Genomic DNA, 22128 nt, shown 5'->3' with positions numbered 1-22128 from the left:
TGATAAATGCAGATATCTGTCAGACATGGGCTACGTCCACCGGGATCTGGCAGCTCGTAACATCCTGGTCAACAGTAACCTTGTGTGTAAAGTGTCTGATTTCGGCCTTTCCCGAGTCCTGGAAGATGACCCCGAGGCTGCGTACACCACTCGGGTAAGACTGTGATTGTTTGCGTTGCAACAAATTATTCATTTGAGTTAATCAATGTCCCAGTGCTCAAGATGACATCTTCAAAACACTTATTACGTCAGATCGTCCCGGACCACAAGATATTTTTGGGTAATTTACAATGATATAAAAGCAGCAAATCCTCACATTTACAGCAAATGTTTGGTTGTTTTGCTTCATAAACAAGTTAATGAATCAATTGTTGTCAGTTTTCTGCAGATTGATTAATCATGTAATTGTTTCAGTACTAGTGAGGGTGAGAAAGAGGAGAGGTAAACCAGAGGGCACACTGTTCTGTGTCTTTGAGGACATTCATATTTAATCCGGTGTGTATTTCTGTGTGTGCGCAGTGTATTGTGGTATATCAAATTTTGGATTAAGTTGAAAACTCCTAGACAGAGTCTCTCTCAAAATGAGAAGGAGCAGCGGGTTTTAAATTGAGCTGTGTGTCCCAGGCTGAGTGGCATCCTCTCAGCCAGAGACTGGCTGCTACCTGCAGGAGGAGGGCCAATTAGTACCGAGCTCGGTCTCCGCAACACTCAATTAGTACTGAGTCTTGCTGCCTTCGCGCCAAATATGCTGTCATTCACCTCTCCCTGCCAAGCTACATATTTCTCTCTCTGTCTTTCTCTTTCTCTCTCTCTCTCTCTCTCTCTCTCTCTCTCTCTCTCTCGCTTTTATACTTGCTCTCCCTGAGGGAGCAGTGAGAGTAACATAAATCTCACTCTTCAAATGGGCAGACCCTGCGATATCCCGTTGTTCATCCAAACTGCATCAAACTAATTGTCCTACTCATCAGCTGAAAACACATTTTCCTCTGGAACTCAGCAGTCACCCTGTGAACGTTTCTATCTTTGCAATGAAAGCGCGATAATGAAGATGAGGAAAACAGACGGAGGAATCTCGAGCCCCCCGTCAGAACTGGGAATAGTTAAAGAAAGTGCAACTCGGTACCATGAATGTGTTCCTTAATTGACATTCATTAGTGTAATTGTGGGTTGGACCACATGCAGAAGAAGTGTCTCAATTAAGGTCTGTTCTTCAGTTTCCGTCTTTGTGTAGAAAAATGTAAAAACTTTGAATGACTGCAGCTCTATGGAAGGTTGAGATTACATGTTTGAAGCCTAGTTTTCTCTCAACCCAACAAAGGTCAGAAGGTTATCTGTTAAATGTTCTTGCATGTTGTCACAGGGCGGCAAGATTCCTATTCGCTGGACGGCTCCAGAGGCGATCGCATACAGGAAGTTCACCTCAGCCAGCGACGTGTGGAGTTATGGGATTGTCATGTGGGAAGTGATGTCGTACGGAGAGAGGCCATACTGGGAGATGTCCAATCAAGATGTAAGTTTGATATGATGATCTTCTGCATGCATGCTGTATGGAGTTTGCCACTTTAAATTTGAATTTAATTATCCCTTCACATTTTGACAACCAACTGGAAGTACGTGTTCACCCTTTATGTGGTGTATGCAAAGAAAGAAGGGCGGATTGTATGGCCATTAAATAGGTAGGACAACTAAGGAAACACTGTTATGGAGCATTCAGTTATCTCGCATGATCTGGAGGTGGAGTTTCCCCACTTAACAGGGAACTGGATGTCCGGCTTTTCTTTTTGTTCTCACTAATTATAACAATGTATCTTGTTTGTTTAAACCCTAGGAATTAAAGAACATTGTGCTTACAGGGGTAGGGGAGATATGTGCAAAACTATTTGTTGGCCACAACCATTTAACATCCAAGAGTTGGTGGTTGGTTGCCTGGCAACTGCCCCGAGCCAATAAATGGTGGCATTTAACAACAAGATATGCCATTTTAAAGGTGTTGGTGGGACTATTTGTTTCCATTTGACAAAGCCAAGCTAGCTGTTTCCCCCTGTCTCCTGGCTTTAGCTTTATATTTCACAGACTGCTATGAGAGTGTTATTGATCTTCTCATCTAGCTCGTTGCCAGAAAGCAAATACGCATACGTGCCAAAATGTCAAACGTTTGCTTGAAGGACCTTGGAAACAACAGTTGAGGAAAACTGCCGTCTTCAGCTGCCCAGCTGCAGTTTTTTGAGGTTAAGAATGAATTTTGAACCTCAGTGTTTCTCAACCATGGGGTGGCTTCATATCTTAACACGAGTCATGATATCTCATGATATATTTGGATTTACAAGCGCATTGGAATTTGTTTCATATTTACTAACAATGATGTCCTCCTGCAGGATTATGTCAATTTATGTCAAATTCAAGTCAACATCGCACCACTCGCAAATTTCTTCAGTCAGGACAATTTCAGGACAAATACAAGCCGTACACCCCAAATAAAATACCTTTACTTAAAAGTACCAACATAAAATCACAGAAATTTTTGGTCTGTCATTTCAATTTGCATGCAAAGTATTTTGGTAACAAAGCCAGGCTGCATTGTTCCTTAGGGTCTTGTGTATAATAAAGACAGCGATGCAGACGTAGGTGAAATATACATGTTTCCTGTCAGGAGGCTGAATAAAGGTTGAAATAGGCAGGGCTTTGTGGGAACCTATTATTACAAATCCATCAATGCAAAGTGTGGACAATGAAAATGAATGAATTTAATGGAAACACACAGAGAGACATTGCGGGGGTGTAGACAAAGGTGTGCGTAAGCAAAAAGAATACATGTGGAGGTGCAGAGCTAAGCAGAAAAACATGGCAGGAAAGTAGCAGGCTGTACACTCACTTAGGCTATCTAAATATCTCACATCAGTGCTTAAGGTTAATATTTTTTTAAAGAATTTTTTTGGGACCTTTACGGCCTTTATTTTGATGAAATTTAGCTGAAGACCTGAAAGGGGGGAGAGGGGGGGAACGACATGTAGCAAAGGGCCGCGGGTTGGAGTCGAACCCGGGCACGCTGCGTTGAAGAGTAGACTTATATATACGGGCGCCCCCTCTACCAGCTGAGCTCTCCGGATGCTTGTGCTTAAGATTTTTAGATCACATGTCTAATCATGAAACAGTTTTAGAATTATTTGGCTTAATACGTAAATGTAAAACTAGTTAGTAGCTAGTTATCTCTGCTCGGCAACAACCCAAATGACCCGCATGTTTTATTTGAGTGTACCCCTTGGATGTAACCCTTGAGACATATGGTCTCATTTTTTGAGGGGGTCCTTAGGACAAATATACAGCACTTCCAAGCCTATCCAGTCCAACACCAACTGACTCCCCCCATGAAAAATACAAACAAGTAGGTGGCAATACATTAAGGAGGAGGAAAGTAAGAATCTAAGAAAAAGAAAATCATGTGCCATATGAAGCAAAAGCAGGTTGATTGTAGATAACCAAATGAAGTAATAGATGTAAGTGAGCCTCGGAGGTCATTTTCATGAGGAGACCTGCCAAAATGCCATATGTCGAGGAGTGCGAATGTAGCTTTTGCTTCGCTGCTGCACAGCGTGCACACACACTTATTTCCCGCCCAAAGACACACAGGCAACATATGCACGCGTAGCCCTTCTGTAACCTCTTCATCCCACTGCTTCAGACCTCTTCCTCCTCCTTTTGGTTAAAAGGCTGTCTATCTCAGAGAAGGGGGTGAGAGAAGAGGAGGATGAGAGGAGAGGAGAGGCGTTTGATGTTTAATTAAGAGTGTTATGCTGGATTTTCTCTGATCTGCGCCAGAAAGTACAGGCTCTCTCACACTCTCTTTCTCTAAGCCCTCTCCTTCTGTTTCCCATTTCTTCCCCTTTCCTTCTTTTTCCCTTCCTCTTCTTTGTAGCTTGAATATGCGGTCTCTGTCTGTATTCTTCCTATCTTTCTTGTCCATCTTCTCTTTCTTTCGCCCACCTCGTTCTCTCATTTTTCCCTCCTCTGATCTTTCCTCCCTCCCTGCCAGTCAGCCATGTGTAGCTCTTCTCCCTCAACACGCAGCAGTGATTTGATGCCCCGTTTCTCTCTTACGCTTTGTTGCAAGTGTATGCTCGCTTTCATACATCCATGTGTGTTGCACTGAGAAGCTATGCTAAGTTATCTCAGTTTCATGTTGACAAGACCCTCATGATCCTATTTTACAGATCAAGGCTGTTTTAACCTTTTCTTTCATCTGTTGAAACCTCTGCATCAAGGCCAAAAACGCACTACCCAGGATAGTGAAAGTGAGAATCAGCATCTCAGGGGTACAGCAGAGTATGCTAACTGATTTGTTCAACAGAGAAGTAGGGAGGAAGGCTGAAGCCATTCTGTCCGACAGCGATCACCTCCTTTAGTCAGAATTTCAGATGTTGCCTTCTGGGTCTAGGTTCAGATTCCCTGTGATTAAGAGTACAAGCACTGCACAAGCACTCCTTCTTCCCCACAGCCCTTTCCGGGGTCCGGGGAAGGAGTTTTTAACCCCCCATTTCACATGGCAAAGTGTGTAGTTTAGTTAGCGATATGATGTGGTTTCTGTGGACGGTGATGATAGTGCTGATTATGGTGATGATGACACTGATGAAGTCTTGTTTTTCATGTATTGTATATGCAAAACCATTGCCCTCTGGGGACAAAATAGAGTTGGAAGTTGAAGTTGGAGGGCTATCACATCGGTCTTTCGTATGAATTTGACCCAGGCAAAGGCTGTCATGAACACAACAAATCAATTCCCTCCAGTGTCTTGCACTGGCAGATCTAGGCTGAGAAGTCCAGTCTGCTTTCCACCACAGGGTCTAACGGAGAGAACTGGGGTTTATTTAATATTCATCTAACTCGATTTCCCCCAAAAAATATTCTGTGATTCAGTGCTGCATCTTGTTACTTGCCGTTATGATTAACTGGTCTGTGCTGCGTATCAAATACACAAATAATGCCCTTATGTTGTGTTGCTTTGTTGATCCTTGAAGCAGGTTAGTTTGTGTTTGCTAACTTCATGGAGGTTTGAGAGCAGGGTCAAATAGAGAGCAGGAGCATGCCTGGAGAAATGTCAGGAATCAGGATTTTGCTCGGGAGATTTCAAACTGGAAGTAACATTACTTTTACTTAACTCTGTTGGGGTCCTGCTGTGAAAGAGTTATTACATGTTCAGGTGTCAAACAAGTTGGGTCCTTTCTAGCCCTGGAAATGCATACTTTTCTTCTTCTACTGTATGCAGTGGATTTCTTACTTTTGCCATACCTCTTTCTTTCTCTTTTAAGGTATAAAGGTAATAGAACAGATTCCCAATCTTGTAGTGCATGTTGCATCATCATATTCTCTTATTGCTGAATACACACAGGCAGAAGATCAGTGTTGTTCACTGTGCAACCAAATTTTGTCACCTCTTCTCTAATGTCCTTTCCTTTAAACAAATTCAAAAACCAATCCTCATATTTTAAACATGAATAAACATTCAGTAACTGCTTAACCTTAGATTAACAGTTCTAACTGGGTGAGAAGTGATTTTTGCCTGTCATGTCATCAAACTGTTTAATGCTCAGGATAGGTCCATTGGTGATCAGTGTTCCATAAAATACAATTCTAAATGATGATGATGTTAATTTAACCACCAACCACTGGAGTGGAAGTTGATGGCTGGACATTTGAGAGGCTCTCACATCAGAGATGCCAACCGGAGTACACTTGACCCCATAGTCCAGTTTGTGTGATTAGATTAACACAGTATACTAGCCAGTGTGCCCGGGTCCACTTATAAAGGTGGTCCCTGAAGTGTACATGTGTACTCATGTACGGTTTGTGGCATGAAAGCTAACTGTGCCAAAACTGCTATTTATAATGTCGCGTCACAACTATTCGACTTACCTGTTCAAACATGAGAATGGATCTCTATGCGGCTTGCTTGAAACGTGGACAAATAAACATTCAATGACCAATGGTCCTTACACACAAAAATTATGAGATTTAGGAAATAATTTGAGACTATTTGAATGTGAGTGGGTACAAGAACCGAACAATTTCCTGACATCTTCAAGCAGGCATAATGCCAATGTTGACTCCATCTGGTGCATTTACATAATGGACTTCAATGCTTGTGTTATTAATGTGCATTTTCCGTTATTGCATGTATTAGCATAAGTTTTATGTATTCTATTATGTTTTATGTTTTAAGTTTGTGTTTTACCTGGCTGCGAGACAAATTTCTGGTTGGAGTAGGCTCCAAATCATCTTTTCATAGGGTGGAAAATGGGAGATTTCCCTACTCCGGCTGGTCTCCGATCTGCTAACGCCTTATATACTGCCATATTAACTAGGCGTTACTCTCTCACTCCACCTCACTCCTTTTCTCTCAATGTCTAAATAAAAGGAAACTCATTTGTTAGCAGATCCTGCGCACTGTCCTGATGTATTGTACCACTTTTTTTAAATCCTAACTTCTAATTGTCTTTGTCCATCCCCCTGTCTGTCTTCAGGTCATAAAAGCAGTAGAGGAAAGCTACAGGTTGCCAGGTCCTATGGACTGCCCTGAGGCTCTCTACCACCTAATGATGGACTGTTGGCAGCGAGAATGCGGCAACCGCCCCAAGTTTGATGAGATTGTCTGTCTACTAGACAAACTCATTCGTAATCCTAGCTCATTAAAAACATTGGTCAACTCTTCACACAGGTATGAATTCCCCCTGCAAACCAACAACAATGTATCAAAATCATCCCAAAGTTTCATTTTAAAGAAAGTCCATGTTGAGAATTTACTGGTTTTAATGTTGATGCCCATCACAAAAATTTATGTTTTTGGATTTAAGCAGTAGATGGCCAGTCATTACACTGATATATGAATGAGATATTCATATCTTTTTATTTGATGTTTTTTTTAAACAAAGACTACTAAATATAATTTTGTGTTGATTTTTTTCAAGAAGAGATACATATATGTTGGTTTTCACCGCCTTTTTCTTAATTTGTAAAATGCAGTGTTTTAATTGATAAGCTTAAACACATCTCTGAAATCTAATAGACTTGTTACTGTTCGGATACAATGCAAATAGAGTCTTTATTGAAATCTTGTGTTGCTGCATAATTAAATCAGAATGGCCTCAGTCTCTAACTGCTAAATGCCTGCAAAAAAGAGGAGAGAAAGAAATGAAAGTGTCTCTATTTTCCTAAAACCACGCATTATCGTGAATTGTGTTTTGTGGGCTATCTTTTGATTATCAGCACATTTGAATATTCAATGAGTATTTCCACACAATGCATGGATTGCATTAGTGTAAAATGGCATGAAACGGCTTTTAAGTGCTGTGAGGCGGACATTTAGTCAGACACCCTCATTACCTTGTTTTCTTTGCAGAGAAAATGAAATGTTGTGAAATCTATCTCTTTTCCACTTACACACACATTTACAAGCACACCCAGGAACACGGTTAATAAATCAATGCCATATCTAACAGCCCATGCAATAACATGTGACAGTTAGCCAGATTATAGGGATGCCAGTCCTCGTTCTTGTTCTAGCGCCAGCGTGGAGAATATTGTTAGCTTGCATGAACATGTCTGTTTGACAGCATGTAGAGCTCTGTTAGCATGGAGAGTGAGCTGAATGACAAAGAGTTTAGAGAGGACAGCATTTCCAGCTTTGCGTGATGGTGCATAACTACCATAACAAAGCCTCGCTGGGAACTGTCAGGACCTTTTGAGCTTAGCAGTGGGCTTCAACATGTAGTTGATTTTGACAGGGAATCCAATTCCTTAATGCCCCCCAATGTGTATTGGATTTACACCAATTACTATACTTTTTTATATGCATTACAATGATGGGAAACAGGGTTGGTGCAAATAGTCCTTAAATCTACTACATCCTAATAATGGGTACTGTCTGAAATAAAACATGCATGATCTTGTGTTTTAATTTGATTACTGTCTTAATCTTCTTCTTTTTTAACTGTTTTTTCATGTCATATATCCCAGGGTGTCTAACCTGTTAGTGGAGCATGCCAGTGTAGAAGGGAGCTGCAGCACTCGGAGCCAGACCGTAGGGGAATGGCTCGACTCCATCAAGATGGGTCGTTACACTGAGCTCTTCATGGAAGGAGGTTACTCTTCGCTGGAGACAGTGGCTCAGATGACATCAGAGTAAGGCCACATGTATACAAGTACACAAGTATACTATATATATAAGTACTAGGACAATCTAGACATGTGGGTAGTTTGGGTTTTAACTACTCAGGTTTTTAGAAATGCGTTTAAGTTTTCTGCAAAATTACATTTAAAAAGAGTTAAGTGGAATATAGGTACTAAAAATAGGTACTAAACCTTGGCGATTCTATAAGGACTATTTATTAGTGTTAGAATTTGGTCCTTACAAAAAACTTCAAGTGGACTACATGATCCACACTCCAGATAACTACATATTCCAGATTAAAATGCCACCAATCAAATGCTGTGTGTGTGTCTTTGTGTGTGTGTGTGTGTGTGTGTGTGTGTGTGTGTGTGTGTGTGTGTGTGTGTGTGTGTGTGTGTGTGTGTGTGTGTGTGTGTGTGTGTGTGTGTGTGTGTGTGTGTGTGTGTGTGTACAGTATTTATTTTTAATTGTTAGCAGACTGCTTGATAAAAGAAGCTGTTGTTCCTGTGCTGTTTTTTTCAGGGATTTGCGAAGAGTCGGAGTGAACCTGGCCGGACATCAAAAAAAGATAATTACTAGCATTCAAGAGATGAGAGTGCATATGAACAGCACCAACTCTACTGTAAATATCTGAAGCATATGTACAGGCACGCGCACACACACACACGCAAATACACACATATGAACACATACACAAGATATGGACCTAGTATGTGACAAAAAGACTCAGATTTGCTGTTGGACCTAGAGCGGCTTAGCACTTTTTACGGACAAGACACCCAGTCTTTATGGATCTAACTGAAGGATCCGCATTTTTGTGGTTCATGTGGGTGGCGATTGCTTGTGGTGTCATTGGGAATATTTGACATTGCGGCACTAAAACCAAACTGAACTGAACTGGGTGGTGCTACACAAAGGGAAGATGATGTCGAGCTAAACTAAACAGAAGCTTTTTAATTTTAATTTTTCCATTAGTGTGAATCTTCCAGATTCTGATATCTCTGTGCACGTTTTGGATTCTCTCAGATCAAACGTGACACATAGGCCGCGGATCTGGCTCTGAGAGCAACCAGCACTTTTTGGCTGTATCACAAACATGGGAGTTTCATGCAGTGGGCTCACACATTTTCAGCCTGTCTCAGGTCTCCCACAATAGATCTGAACAGTTTCTCTGGCAATTTTCTCTGGAAGTACAGTTCCATCACGAGTCATTGAATTGAACACCATTCTCAGGCGGGGGGAAAAACGTAATAATGGACCAAGAGCATGATGTTCATTAGTTTCAGTCTCAGCTTTGGCATGCTGATGTACTTTGGATTTAGTTTACCTGTCTCAGGCAGGTCTTCATGCGACAAGACTGCAGTTGCAACCCAGCTGTGAAACTCATGGATGGCCCAGACTCTTATTCAGCATCATACATATTGTTTTCCAAAGTGATGCAAGACAGGAGTATCTAATGTGACCTTCATTGTTTAAAGTCGCTGACTATTAAAATACAACAAAGTCTGTGATAAGGGAAACCATCTTGTTTAACCTACAAAAGAAAAACGTGAAAAGATCCAAGGTTGTAGGCATTGGGATACGCTGTTATTGTTCTTCTGGCTGAATGTATAGCACAACGCAAAACACAGCACTCAGTTGCAGCATCAACCTGTTTTTGTTTGAAACAAAAATGTTTCATGCTGTCAAAAAGAATGTGGCCGTTCTGGTCCCTAAAACCAGCTTCTCAATCAATCTGCTGATATATGTGATATTAAGATGGCTTTCGGTTGTCTTTTCTTTGAAAATCTGTAGGAATCTCCACTAAGATCTTTATGGGTTCGTATAGAGCTAATTCAGCCATCAACTCCTGAACCATGCAGATTATAAATTGAAATTACATCGTGTAACTGGACACTCCATGCATGTGTTAGTTGAATGTTCAAATCAGCTTCACTCAGTCTAGAAAAACTGTTACGGAGTTTCTTCTGGAACCTGTGCTCAGATGCTAATGCATCCTTCACTCAGATGCTGATGAACCTTAATGCAGGCTCTCCGTCGCACATTCAAACAGAACATTTCGTTCATGGGAATTCATGGAATGTTCAGTCAATACTGATGGAACGTTTGATCATGTAATAATAGAAGTGCCAGTCAGATTTGAATGGAAAGGATCACCCAGATTACAGTGGGACTGTTTAATGATATTCCAATGGAACCTTTGCTTGGATTCTAATGGAATCTCTACTGGGATTCCAATGCAGCCTTCACTCAAGAATGCACTCCGATTTTCATGGAGCCTTCACTTAGAACCCAACAACCTTCAGGTACCGCAGAAAACCTTCAACAATCTGTTCAGTTCACCATGCCGTAGAGTCTCTCTCCACCACATCTCTACCACACCACAATAAACCTGACTCTTACAGGACTGCAGAATTTAAGGAGGCAATATTGATATTCCACCACTTGGATATTCTAAACTTGATCATCATTTATTTATTTATACATGTTCAAAAAATGAGTATTACGTAGACTGTTTGATTCATCATATTACTCTCTCTTTGACTACTGAGCAGCTCTGCCTACACGTCTTTCATGTATATAATGTATTATAAATTTAAAGCAGGGAGCTTTGTTTTTCTGTCTTCCATCATGTGGACAAGTTATTGGTCAAGCATCTCAGAGTAGTACACATTAGTAAATAGTGACAAATATTCTACATCAGCATTCCTGCTACATAGACCTGGGCCACTGTAAGGTGGGAGCAACCAGCACATCTGTCCCCATATAAGGGTGCCCAAAAGGGTATGCAGAACTATCAAATATTTATGTTGCGTTTTTGGTGCTTGTGTGTCATTTTAAATTATGAGCAAAACCTAGACATATTTTTAGTGGCCATACATGAGAATAAATACTCTTTTGTATTAAAAGCTGGGGCCGAAGTGTGCACAGGGATTGGTTCTCCTTCTGGTATGGTTTAAAGGTGTACAATGATGTCAGTGATTAAGCCCTTGCTTTAGTTCTACTCAGTATGGTATGTAATACATTTCTACTCAGTGCTTTAATGTTAAAACTTGACCCTTTTCACCGTTGTGTTCACCTAAGCAGGAACTGAGTTCTGACAGTATATACATCCTCTTTGCAGAAGACATGCTCATATTTTTCTTGGTTATACACAGTGTACTGCTAGTGCAGGAAAAGTGTAAACGAAATTAGATTGTAAAGCTAGTTTTATAAGACGTGGTAATACTTGACAGCATGAAAGGCATAGGAAAGCACACAAGAAGAATGTATGGTTTTAAAGGGGTATTTCACTTTTTTTAGAGGATATGTTTTGCTTTTAAACACTCAAACCTTCCTCTGATTTTAAGGAGTCAAAGTAAAAGGCCTCATTGGCAGAAGAAAGCCACCACACTTGGGCGTTTAAGCTTTTCCATCTGCTGATCAAGATCCTATATCTTGATTTTTTTTTTTATAAAAGAATGTGAGTAGGCAATGGTCCTTGTTATTCTCCATGGTTATGTGTTTTTAAAAGTCAAAATGTTCTACCAGAGTGAAAGTTAGCTTGAAAGGTAAACATCTGCATAGTCCCTTTGGTCTCCATTTGGAGGTTTTGGCTCCAGCTTGTCCATTAATATATTGTATTGTAGTTTTACAATGGTGGCGAACAAGACCGGTTTAGCAACATTAGATCTGCGGTTTTGCAGTTTTTTTTTAACCACAGTGTACTTTTTTATTCAAGCAGGTCATACTCTTGTCTTCAAAAATGTAACCAATGTAGATTATTGTGACTATGCAGATCTTTAATGTAGCGGGGAAATGCATCAATAATATTGTGCAGATATTATATTGGACAACATATGTGCAGTGAAAGTAATTGTACTGGGTGGTGTCCTCAGTCATGTGAATACCACAGGTGTTTTGATGAAATTTTCCCAGCATTTTAAACCCATCCAAATTTCATGGTATTGGCTCAATACAACAACACTTTTCAACTTAAATTCCAACCTTGAAGCAACGCCTGGGGCATGAACAATGGGTGAATAGTACACCCTTATAAGTGCCTCTCATCTTTTGAGCACCATTATTTCCTCCCGCGCCAAAATGCTATGCCCCAACTTTCTATGTATTTACCTTTTGCCAACAATATCTACAGGCAATGAGAAGAATGTCAGACAATGTGTATGTTGGAACTAATTTAATTTGCACTTTATGAGAAATCTGTTGACCTTTTTGTTTGACTAAAAATGTTTATAGGTAACTGACTTTTTAGTGTCAAAATTTTTCCTTAATGATTTACTATAGGATTACTATAATGACTGTGTTGATTATATCACTCCATATTGTCATTGCTTCCCATTATGTAAAATTTGACAGTTAAGCACAAAGCATTGGTATTATTTTTAAAAACAAATCAAAGCTATATATATGGAAAGCGTCATTGATGTAGAGCACCATTTTCTTGTGTATGGCACAACGATACACCTTCAGAACATAAGCACAGTGTGGGACAGAAATCTTTAAGGACAGTGAGCAGATGATATGACTTTGTACAAACGTCAATAGCACTAGCCTTTGATGTCAACTAACTTCAACCAGACATTTTGTCTGAGTGTTTGTGGCATTTCATCATTACCACTGCAAAGTACAAAAGTGGGAAAACAGGTATTGATTAGTTGTCATTGCAAATACATATAAAGTTTAGCAGATAGGTGTTGCTGCGCGAAACGTCTTTATTCATTCAAATTATTTATTCACAGCACTTTTGCAATGGCATGATTTTATTCTGGTCGGCTTAATTGAGCAGGAAGAAAGAAAGCACAGCAAACCAGCAGAGACTTGTACAGTAAAGTAGTGATGTGTTGTTACTCTCCAATGACTGTCAGCCGGAGATTCATCAACCATGCAGTGAAGTTTTTCTGCAGGAGCCAATTTTTTTGTGTCAAATTACGTTACGTAACACGTTTGATGTAACATATAAATAAACAACTTTGTTGTTTGAAATTGACTTTCAGAACAGGGTAATTTGTTCACATCAATATACACATTAATTTCCATGACAAGTTCTTGCATTTGTACACATTGGACTTTGTTGGAATTGGCTCCGTAATAAAAGCACTGCATAAACCATTAGAAAGTTTGACTGAATTCTAGCAAATGTACAAAAGCAATACCTGCTATTAATAGCAAAAAATCATATTTGCATACACAAATGCGAGCGTATCTAGCGACCATAAAAGGTTGCACTGGTATCTGACTGGTTTTAGGACACTATTATAATGATAAAAAGCATAGTGTTGGTGTCTTAAAGCAATTGACAAACCGTATTTGGGGAAAAATCTGTTGAAACCTTTACAACCGATATACATCAAAGACACCACTGTGTGTGTCGATTATGATTGAGATTTTTGCAAAAAGTAAATCCTTCAAATGCAAATTTGCCATGGGAAAATTCCTTTTTTTACCAATGGCCTAGCCCATTTTACAACTATATAGTTAACTTCTCAGGAAGTGGAAAATAGGTAAATGGGTCATGGGCATGTGGTCTTTGGAAAAAATTAGCCGCTTTCACTCAAAGCATTAACAAAAAAAAGCAGGTATGCGGTTATTAGGTTTTCCCATCAGGTCAAAGACAACGATCATGTTATCAGTAACTCACAGATAAGGTTTTTCACAACTGAATAACTGTTTTGTGATCCTTTTGAAAGCACAGTAGAGATACTATTGATGTGCTATTGGTTTGTCTTTGAGACTGTCATGTATTATGTTTGTGTTGATGTTTTTGTAGTGTGATATCAAATTCTATATTTTTGCAATAAAAACTAAAAATTGACTTCTGAGTTTGCTGTCATTATCTAATGCCAATGCATGACACACATGCATAGGGGGTTCATAACTTATTGATGTACTGTATGTGTATTGCACCAGTATTACCAGGGCTTAGAGTGATCAACAGCCAACATTTGTACTCATGTTCTACTAATACCGTTTGAATAAACAAATTCACTGACATGCAAAGAACTGTGACCGATGTAGCGTGCTAACTTCTGCATACACGTATTTATAGACAGGCTGTGGACTCACTGAGGTGAGTTTTTCAAAGATTAAAAGGCTTGCCACAGAGTTTTGTCTTCACTAACGAGTAATTGTGATACCTTTGGTGATCCCTTAACTTCCCCTCTTGTGCCACTATGAGGTCAAACTATTAATTTGTTTAATAATGTGACACTACTTTACCTACAGAACATTCCTTTCAAACTCAACTCGACTTTATTTGATGCTAATTTACAAATGTAGGCAAGCATGCTATCACAGCAAACTAATTATGGTAAACATGGTTAACATTGTACCTGCCAAAGATCAGCAGCATGTTAGCATTAGCACTGTTAGCATGGTGTCAGGTTGACATTAGAATGTCATGTTGCTGTTCAATACAAATATTTGTTCCTATTTTTTATACATAGCATAAACCATTGCTTAATTGAACTGACAAGCCAAGTTATCCCTCCAAGCTAATGCATGCTAACTACGCGCCTGGGGAAATAATATATAAAGGTGTCTCTGTAGTCTGAACCAGCATAAACAAAGATGGCTAACACACTTTTATTAACTCCCATACTGAATTTTTTATTGTTTAACTCCCATGTTGACAATGGCAGTGTATAGTAGTACAGCTTCCCAATAAAAGCCCAACTTTTCCAAACTTAAATTAAAGGCAACTTAATAAAATAGCTCACACTACACTAACATTTTTTGCCGACAATAGATATCAAACAAAAGCCTGAGACTATATCCTATTAAGCTACTGTGAGCTGTAAATTCTCCAGTTCTAAGCAGAAGACCATAACGTTGTCTTGGAGCCTGCTCAAGCAAAGCCTCTCTTACGTCTTACTTACCCTGGGTCCGGTTCCACATCTGCGGACAGCAGCGGTAAAGCACGGAGCACTCACTCTGCAGCTGCCTATCTCTGCAGTTAGTATAGTTGCACACTGACTGCCAACAACAACAACAAAACGACTGCTCGACTTGAATAATCTCGGTCAAGGGGGACACCAGCGTATGATCCGAATGTCGGACTTTCAGGGGGAAGCCATATGATTTAGCTCAAAGCACCACCTCACAGCCGCACTGTTGATTCTTCGTACTGCTAAGCATTGTCCTCAGTGACAAAGCCATGCATGCTTTGAGTTTACCCAATGGAAAGTGGCAAATGTACTAAAAACAAATGTTTATCTTGACAATTTTAGCAGGGATTCTGATTGATTTTATCTGATTTTAATTAGTGATGACATTTGTTTATGGATGGAACTGTGTGAAATGCGTCTTAACTGTTATTGCTGTTTGTTTTCACCAATTAGAACAACTTACAGGCTGTAAATTTTGTAATGTACTCTGCTTGGATTTGTGATCTGTTTTTGTGTTTATACCCCTTGTTGGTTTCTATGTAATGAGCTATTTTAGCCAAACAATCTAATTGCTGAAAGATGTTTCCCAGCAATGCAATTAGACATGGTTTATTGGTTGAGATTCCAAATTGTCAGGGAAACAAGGGAGCTAGTTAGCCGTTTTTCTCTTTGTCTGGAAAGAGACTGGGAGGGGAGGAAGAAGAGAGGGAGAGGTTGATAGAGACAGATGGATAAATGAAAACAGAGAGAGTTTTTGATCCACAAAGCAAATCAAATACTGCCACAGTAAAAAAAAAAGTGTTGTGCTGAGCTATTCAGTAATTGTCGATGGTGCATCGTGGCTGACAAAAGAATCCAGTACAATACAGTTCATCGCCGGGTTATAGTGATTATGAGCTGTGAGCTTCTGTAAAATGTATGATGTTTTAAAACCTGATGATGCAAGGCCAAGCAATGATGTGTCTGTCAGATGCATTAGCTGCTGATGTCAGCAACTCATGTTTTTGTCTGTTCGCTCCAGGGTGAAAGCCTAGCTACAAATTAGCGTGCTGTACAAGACTATCTGATTTTACATCCAAAACCATACACAGAATATGGTGAATTGTCATTATGGAGCGTTTCTTCTTTAAATCCGTACGACAGGTTTTACAGTAGAAAATGATTTGCCTAATCGCCTTTGCTATACATGAAAAAAAAATTGCACTTCCTTTCATGATTTTTCCCCTAACCTTGAATCATTTGAAGGTGACACTCAATTCTTACAGCGCTACAGTAGTTTATATGTAAATATCTGTGTGTGTGTGTGTGAGATGTCAAATCATGCCTAGCTGTTCTCTGGGGGAATCCACTGGCTCAAGGTGATTATTACACTCACACACATAAAGTGTATGAAGGTGAAATTAGCCATCACACCATCAGTGTGGCTATTACCAAAACCTCTGTATCAGCAGCTTGAAGAAAAGAGCTGCGTGTGTTTGTGTGTGTGTGTGTGTGTGTGTGTGTGTGTGTTGGGATTGCAATGGGACCATATTCCCACTGGTGCTGACTGGGATTGTTATTGGATGGATGGAAGGGGATATCACAAACCCGGCTGTCCCTCTCACTGTATGTTGGCTTGTCTTCACACACTCACCTGCCTGCTACTCTGCCTCTCTCTGTTTTGACCAGCTCTGTCTGCCCGACTTCTATGCCTGTACATCTTTCTATATGCATGTCATTCAGTTTGTGACTCTATTAGGTTTTCCTGTTTGGCTTTCTGCTTACCTTTACATCTCTGCCTCCGTCTGCTGCTGTCTTTACGGTCTCACTGTCTATTACATTGTCACTGTGTCAGTATCCCAGGGCACGATAAAGTAATTTTCTATTAAAGAGGTGTCAGTGGTCGAGGCGTCCCGAGGGTCATTTAAAAATCATTGCAGAAACGTCTCTTTAATCATTATGAATGACTTTCAGCAGAACCTTAGCTGTCAGTTTAGGCATGATAGTGTGGCTGTGTGTGAATCTAAGTGTTTTGGGTAAATATATCAGAATGTAGGCTTGACTGAGGGTATACGCATGCATGTCTCGTTTTGTTTTCCATTTCGTTTTGTTCATTTCTCACGTCCTCATTGTACATTTGAACACAATTTCATGAGGTACAATGATCATATACAGGCCTTTCTGTATGCATTCTACTCATGCACATCTGCATGTGCGCCTGTTTCTGCGTTGGATGTTTGATTTGGCTAGAATGAATGTGGGTGTATGCTAATTTTGTGGTTAAAGAAAAAGATGACCATGTTAATCCTGCAGGAAAGTGGTGAAGGAAGTACTTAGCAGTCAAAAGCTGGTGTGGGTGCAGATTTTGAAATGGCAGTGCTGCTTTGAAGTAGACTTGACCTAGCTTTTTAGAAAATGCTGAAACTTGCAGGGAAAGCTTTGTGGGGTTACGGCCACTTTATATTGTTTTTTTTTTCAGAAAGGAATGATCCTCTGAGTTGAAATACCTGCGTGTGTGTGCATCTTTAAGTTTGGGAATGCTTCCCTATTGTGTAGATTAGAGTGAAAAGGCCCATTAGATCAAGTTCCATGCTTTAAAATCTGATTAGCTATACATATCTGTGAAAAGCAATGTTTTTTTGTTTTTTTTAAATGTTCTTATAAGTACATTTTATGAATGTAACAGTCCACTTGCAATCTATCAGCAATATAAGGAATTCTAGTATAGGCAGATTTTGGAAGCAGATAGAAACTTAAATGTTGCACTTGTAAAATTCAATAAGAAAAAATATTTTCCTCTTATTCTCCTTGAAGCATGTTTTTCTTATGTCCAGGTCCTGGCCTCCTAGCTGTCAAAATGTAGTGTTTGGCCAGATAAAGCTGCTCGCCTCCGTGTAGCAGCCACCCTCAACACCCATTAAACCTTAAGAGGAGGTGTGACCCAGACCAAATAAGCTGCTGGTAAATAGCCTTATCCATTCTGCTACTGATCCTAGAAACCTGCCATGAGAGGGCTCTGGGATGTCAATTGACAGTCAAGGACACACATTCACACACACACACACACCGATCTCACACTAGCAGTCTGGCAGGTCTTTGTGTAGCACCTGAGATAACTTGACACACACATTGGCTCTCTGTCTTTCTTCCTCTCTGTCTCTGTCTCTCTCTATCTCTCTCTCTCTCTCGCTCTCGCTCTCGCTCTCTGTCTCGCCCACAGTATTGGTCTCCTTCATACAACAGCAGCCAGAGGGACGTATTTGTCACCTGCCCAGATGTTTTTCCAAGGTCCTTTATTCATGCAGTCAATCATATGAGCAGAAATGTCCTTAATGTGAAGTCCCTTTGGCGCAATCGCTCTGTGTGAGTGTTCAAGTTTGTGTATGTGCATCCATGCATGTGTGTGTGGAAGGTCGGTCAAGGTGAGATGAAAGTGCATTTGACCTTAGACACTGCAATACCTTACACACACATACAGTTGCTATTTCTCCGGTCTAATGAACTCTGTCACTCTGGCACACACACACACATACACACAGGCCGGGCACACACTCTTTGTTCTTATTTTCTCCATGAAATCAAGCATATTTATCTGACACGATTTCATTCACAATTCTCTGGACTGCTTACAAACTTGTTTCCATGATAAGTGATGAAATCATCTGCAATAACTTTGTTAAAATAAATGTGCTGTGATGCAAAGATGAATATGTCATAATTATTGCAGATATGTCTAAATAAATGAATGCACTCTGGTCCTCTTATAGTCACATCATATTTTTCTATTTCATAATCTTAAGGTGGTAGAAACAAAAAAAAACACACAACAGCAAAAACTAAGGAACAAGACAAAAAGGATATCAAATTGTCTTTGTCAAAACCTTGCATTTATGGTGTGCACTTCCACATTTGGAGGTTGTCCCCCACAACCTTGCTCCATAATGAAGAGGTGCTGCCTGCCCACTGAGCTGTCTTGTCTGATAATTATTTTGACATTACCAACTGAGAGCTGGAAGGAAATTATTCTCTACAGCGTCTGCTTGCCATACATCCTCCATAATCAGTCTGGACATGCATGGGTACACTTGCACTGTGCGCAAATAAAAAAGATGCATGTATGTGGAGCAGTGTTGGGACTAGTGTGTTGAAAATAGACTATAACTTTATGTTTTGTTGTTATAAAGGTGCATGATTCCATTCAAACATGTAGCAGTTACTGATCAAAGTTTTAAACCTCAGCATCTCTGGGCTGGAGACTTCAATCAAGATGAGTTGACTCTTTTTTAAATCAGATTCACTACAACAGCCCTGCTTTTCATATCCAGAGCCCCATAACTTTGTTAATTAACCTTGTGCTATTGCTACCAGGTGTGCTTGCACAGTGCACCTACGTGTTATTCTGTCTGGGTTTGGGATGTTGCATACAGTAATGCAAAGCAGCAGCAACCCTCTGTGAAAGCACCCTGAGGGAGAGCAGGGCCAGATGTTTCTCACAGTTTGAACATGTCTCCACATTTTCAGTTTGTGTCTCTAAAAATGTCAATTTTTTCCCTTGTAGATTTTTATTTTATAGTAAATCAATTGGTCTTTAGTATTTTGGGAGATTCAAATCTGAATAAATGTGTTCAATTCATTCCAGTTTAGATCAATTTTGCAGTGGAATGTAATTAGGTTAATTTGCGCTCATTAAAATCCAATCGGTTTCATCAGTCAATAACAAATCCTTTGATCCCAGAAAGTGTTGGTATGGAAGACGACAAGGCTCACATTTGAAAAATGTCTTGACTCACAGCAGAGCACAAAAATATGAGGCAGTATTTCTGTAACTTTTACAATAAAGTAATTTTACGAAAAGCAGGACCAACTCTTTCTATGGTACATGATGTGAAAATATGTGGTTTTCCTCAAATGTGTATGAAGTGGAGTTAACAGCTGCGAGAATGTCTCGGTGTCTGAGGGAAAAAAACAATTTATCTTAATATTCACTGTACTCTGCATAGACAAACTAATGACTGCAATGCATCACCTGGACATTGTATTTCAATAAAAAGTGTGTGTGTGTGTGTGTATTAGAGCGTGTGACTGTTCTCTTTCTTGGTCGGTCTCTGTCTGTTGAACATTTGCAAGTATCCTCTTCAGTTTCACATATTTGTAATGCATCATATATGTGTAATGAAGTGGCTCTCAATCCAACGCTGTCTCCTTGAAACTCAATGTAATTTATTTGAATTATGAGGTACGTTCAATGGCCAATGCACATAAATTGCCAAGAGTAGTATGACACTTGTGTAGCACAGGAAAAAGTAAGCAATTGCTCTCTACCATAGAAATAGGCCTATTAAAAACTGGATTATCCTGAGAGACGGGCACACTGTCTCCAGTGAGCTTTTTCAAATGTAATTTTTTATTGCTTCGAGCAGCACAAAGGAAAATCCATTCACCTCCATTCTTTTTGGATGGCAGCAGAATTGTCCAAGAAAAATATTTTAACAAGGGCAAATAAAAACTAAATTATGTGTATGGCTGAATTCCATCCATTTAGCATTGCACTCCGATAACATTGTCAGTCACTCACAATGGACAGTTTAAGAATGACAATCACTGACAATTCGGTTGCTGGTCCCATGAGCTGACTGCTTTCTAACTCCACACCCCCAATTTTTTTCCAATTTCTAAATTGTAGTCCTTAGCTCCAGCTGAGGTTGATTCAGGTGAATTCAGTGACTACAGATGGAAATGAACTAATAGCTAAATATGTCATTATTTATCTCTTCTCATCTTGAGAATACTGTTTTTCTTTTTGGCATTGTCCTTGTTCAATAAAAACTACTAACAAAAATAAATTAAAAAGATCACTTGGGGAAATGTATCAGACTTCACCCAGATTTGTCTGGAGCCATAAAAGGCTTGTTACATATGTAGTATAGTACCTGTAAACATACTTTTATATGTATAATCAGTGTCATTTCCCTCTTAGCATGACTGCAGTCTTTTCCCAAATTTCATCTAACGGCCTCATCTTCACTTTTCTTTGTGATTTTACTTCCCTAAGGATTAAAGACAAATACCTCTACCTCTACTACCCAATACTTAAGTTGCCTTAAGCAGATATTGCTGTAAAGAAAATATATAAATGTCAACAGTTTGCAGGTACTGTATTTTCAAAACAAAGGTCTTGCTGAAATGAAACAAAAATACCCAATATTTAGTCAGCTAATAGAAAATAGTCCCATAAGAACAAAGAGCCCTGAGGTATGGCAGCACAGTCTGACCTTTGCTTAAAAAGTAGTGCTCACTAGAGTGTGTAATGAGTCATTATTTATTCATGTTTTTAAAATGACTATCGATTTTGTCCCGCATCAAGAGGAGGTTGCCAAGGGCCCCAACAAAATGCAGAGATAGAGATATGGGACATCCCAATCCCAGTTTATGACAAATCACTTTGCTGTACTTTGATCACTATGTGCTTTTCCCTTAGTGATATTCCCCTAGAGGTACATTCTTCTTATTTTGTACTCTCACTGGCAGGAAAAATCAATGGATGTTTGAATTACTTTGAATGGATGAGTTTGTCTGAATGGATAAGGACTGACTGAAGGAATGAACTGAAGGTTAAAACGAGTACATTTCAGAGCACACCAATGCCATTGTATTTCTGCTTTCCACATATTTCTGAAGTAGGGTAAAGAGAAAGTCTTGACTGCTTGACCTCATTTGGCGCAGCAGCTGATTCCGTCTTATGTTGTTGCATTTTACTGCAGTCAAAATTTGCATACGGTCAATAAATGCAAGCATGTATATGTGTGTTTAACTCGTTTAACTCCGTGTCAGACCTTCTGTAAGTGTATGTCGTAATACATTCAAAGTCCATTAATGCCCGGGAATGAAACAGAATCCGAAAGAGAACACACAGATGCGTGCACCACACATGTCTGCGTATGCACGCACACACATGCATGGACGCACACACACACACACACTCATACAAAGAGTCCCGTGTGTCTCTGATAGCTTCTATTATCTAGGTCTCCCTCCTGGCTGCACATCAAACATGGATGAGCTCCAACCATAAAAGGCTCCATTTTCCTTTGATTTATACAAGGA

The 22128-nt window shown here is 39.7% G+C and overlaps 1 protein-coding gene across 1 annotated transcript in view; it reads left to right on the top strand.

Annotated features, from left to right (window-relative positions):
* Positions 1-13961, top strand: part of LOC117959256 (ephrin type-A receptor 5) — a 66835-nt gene extending 52874 nt beyond the window's left edge. Inside the window, exons 15-19 of the mRNA XM_034896266.1 lie at positions 13-154; positions 1361-1510; positions 6516-6709; positions 8008-8172; positions 8684-13961. Of these exons, the coding sequence (XP_034752157.1) occupies positions 13-154; positions 1361-1510; positions 6516-6709; positions 8008-8172; positions 8684-8795 (763 nt within the window). The 3' untranslated portion in view covers positions 8796-13961. The remainder of the gene's footprint in view (positions 1-12; positions 155-1360; positions 1511-6515; positions 6710-8007; positions 8173-8683) is intronic.
* Positions 13962-22128: the final 8167 nt, after the last annotated feature.

The sequence above is a fragment of the Etheostoma cragini genome, chromosome 16, assembly GCF_013103735.1.
Source record: "Etheostoma cragini isolate CJK2018 chromosome 16, CSU_Ecrag_1.0, whole genome shotgun sequence".
In the NCBI taxonomy this organism is placed as follows: Eukaryota; Metazoa; Chordata; class Actinopteri; order Perciformes; family Percidae; genus Etheostoma; species Etheostoma cragini.
The sequence above is the reverse complement of the archived record's forward strand: the minus strand, read 5'-3'. Positions and strand labels throughout refer to the sequence as shown.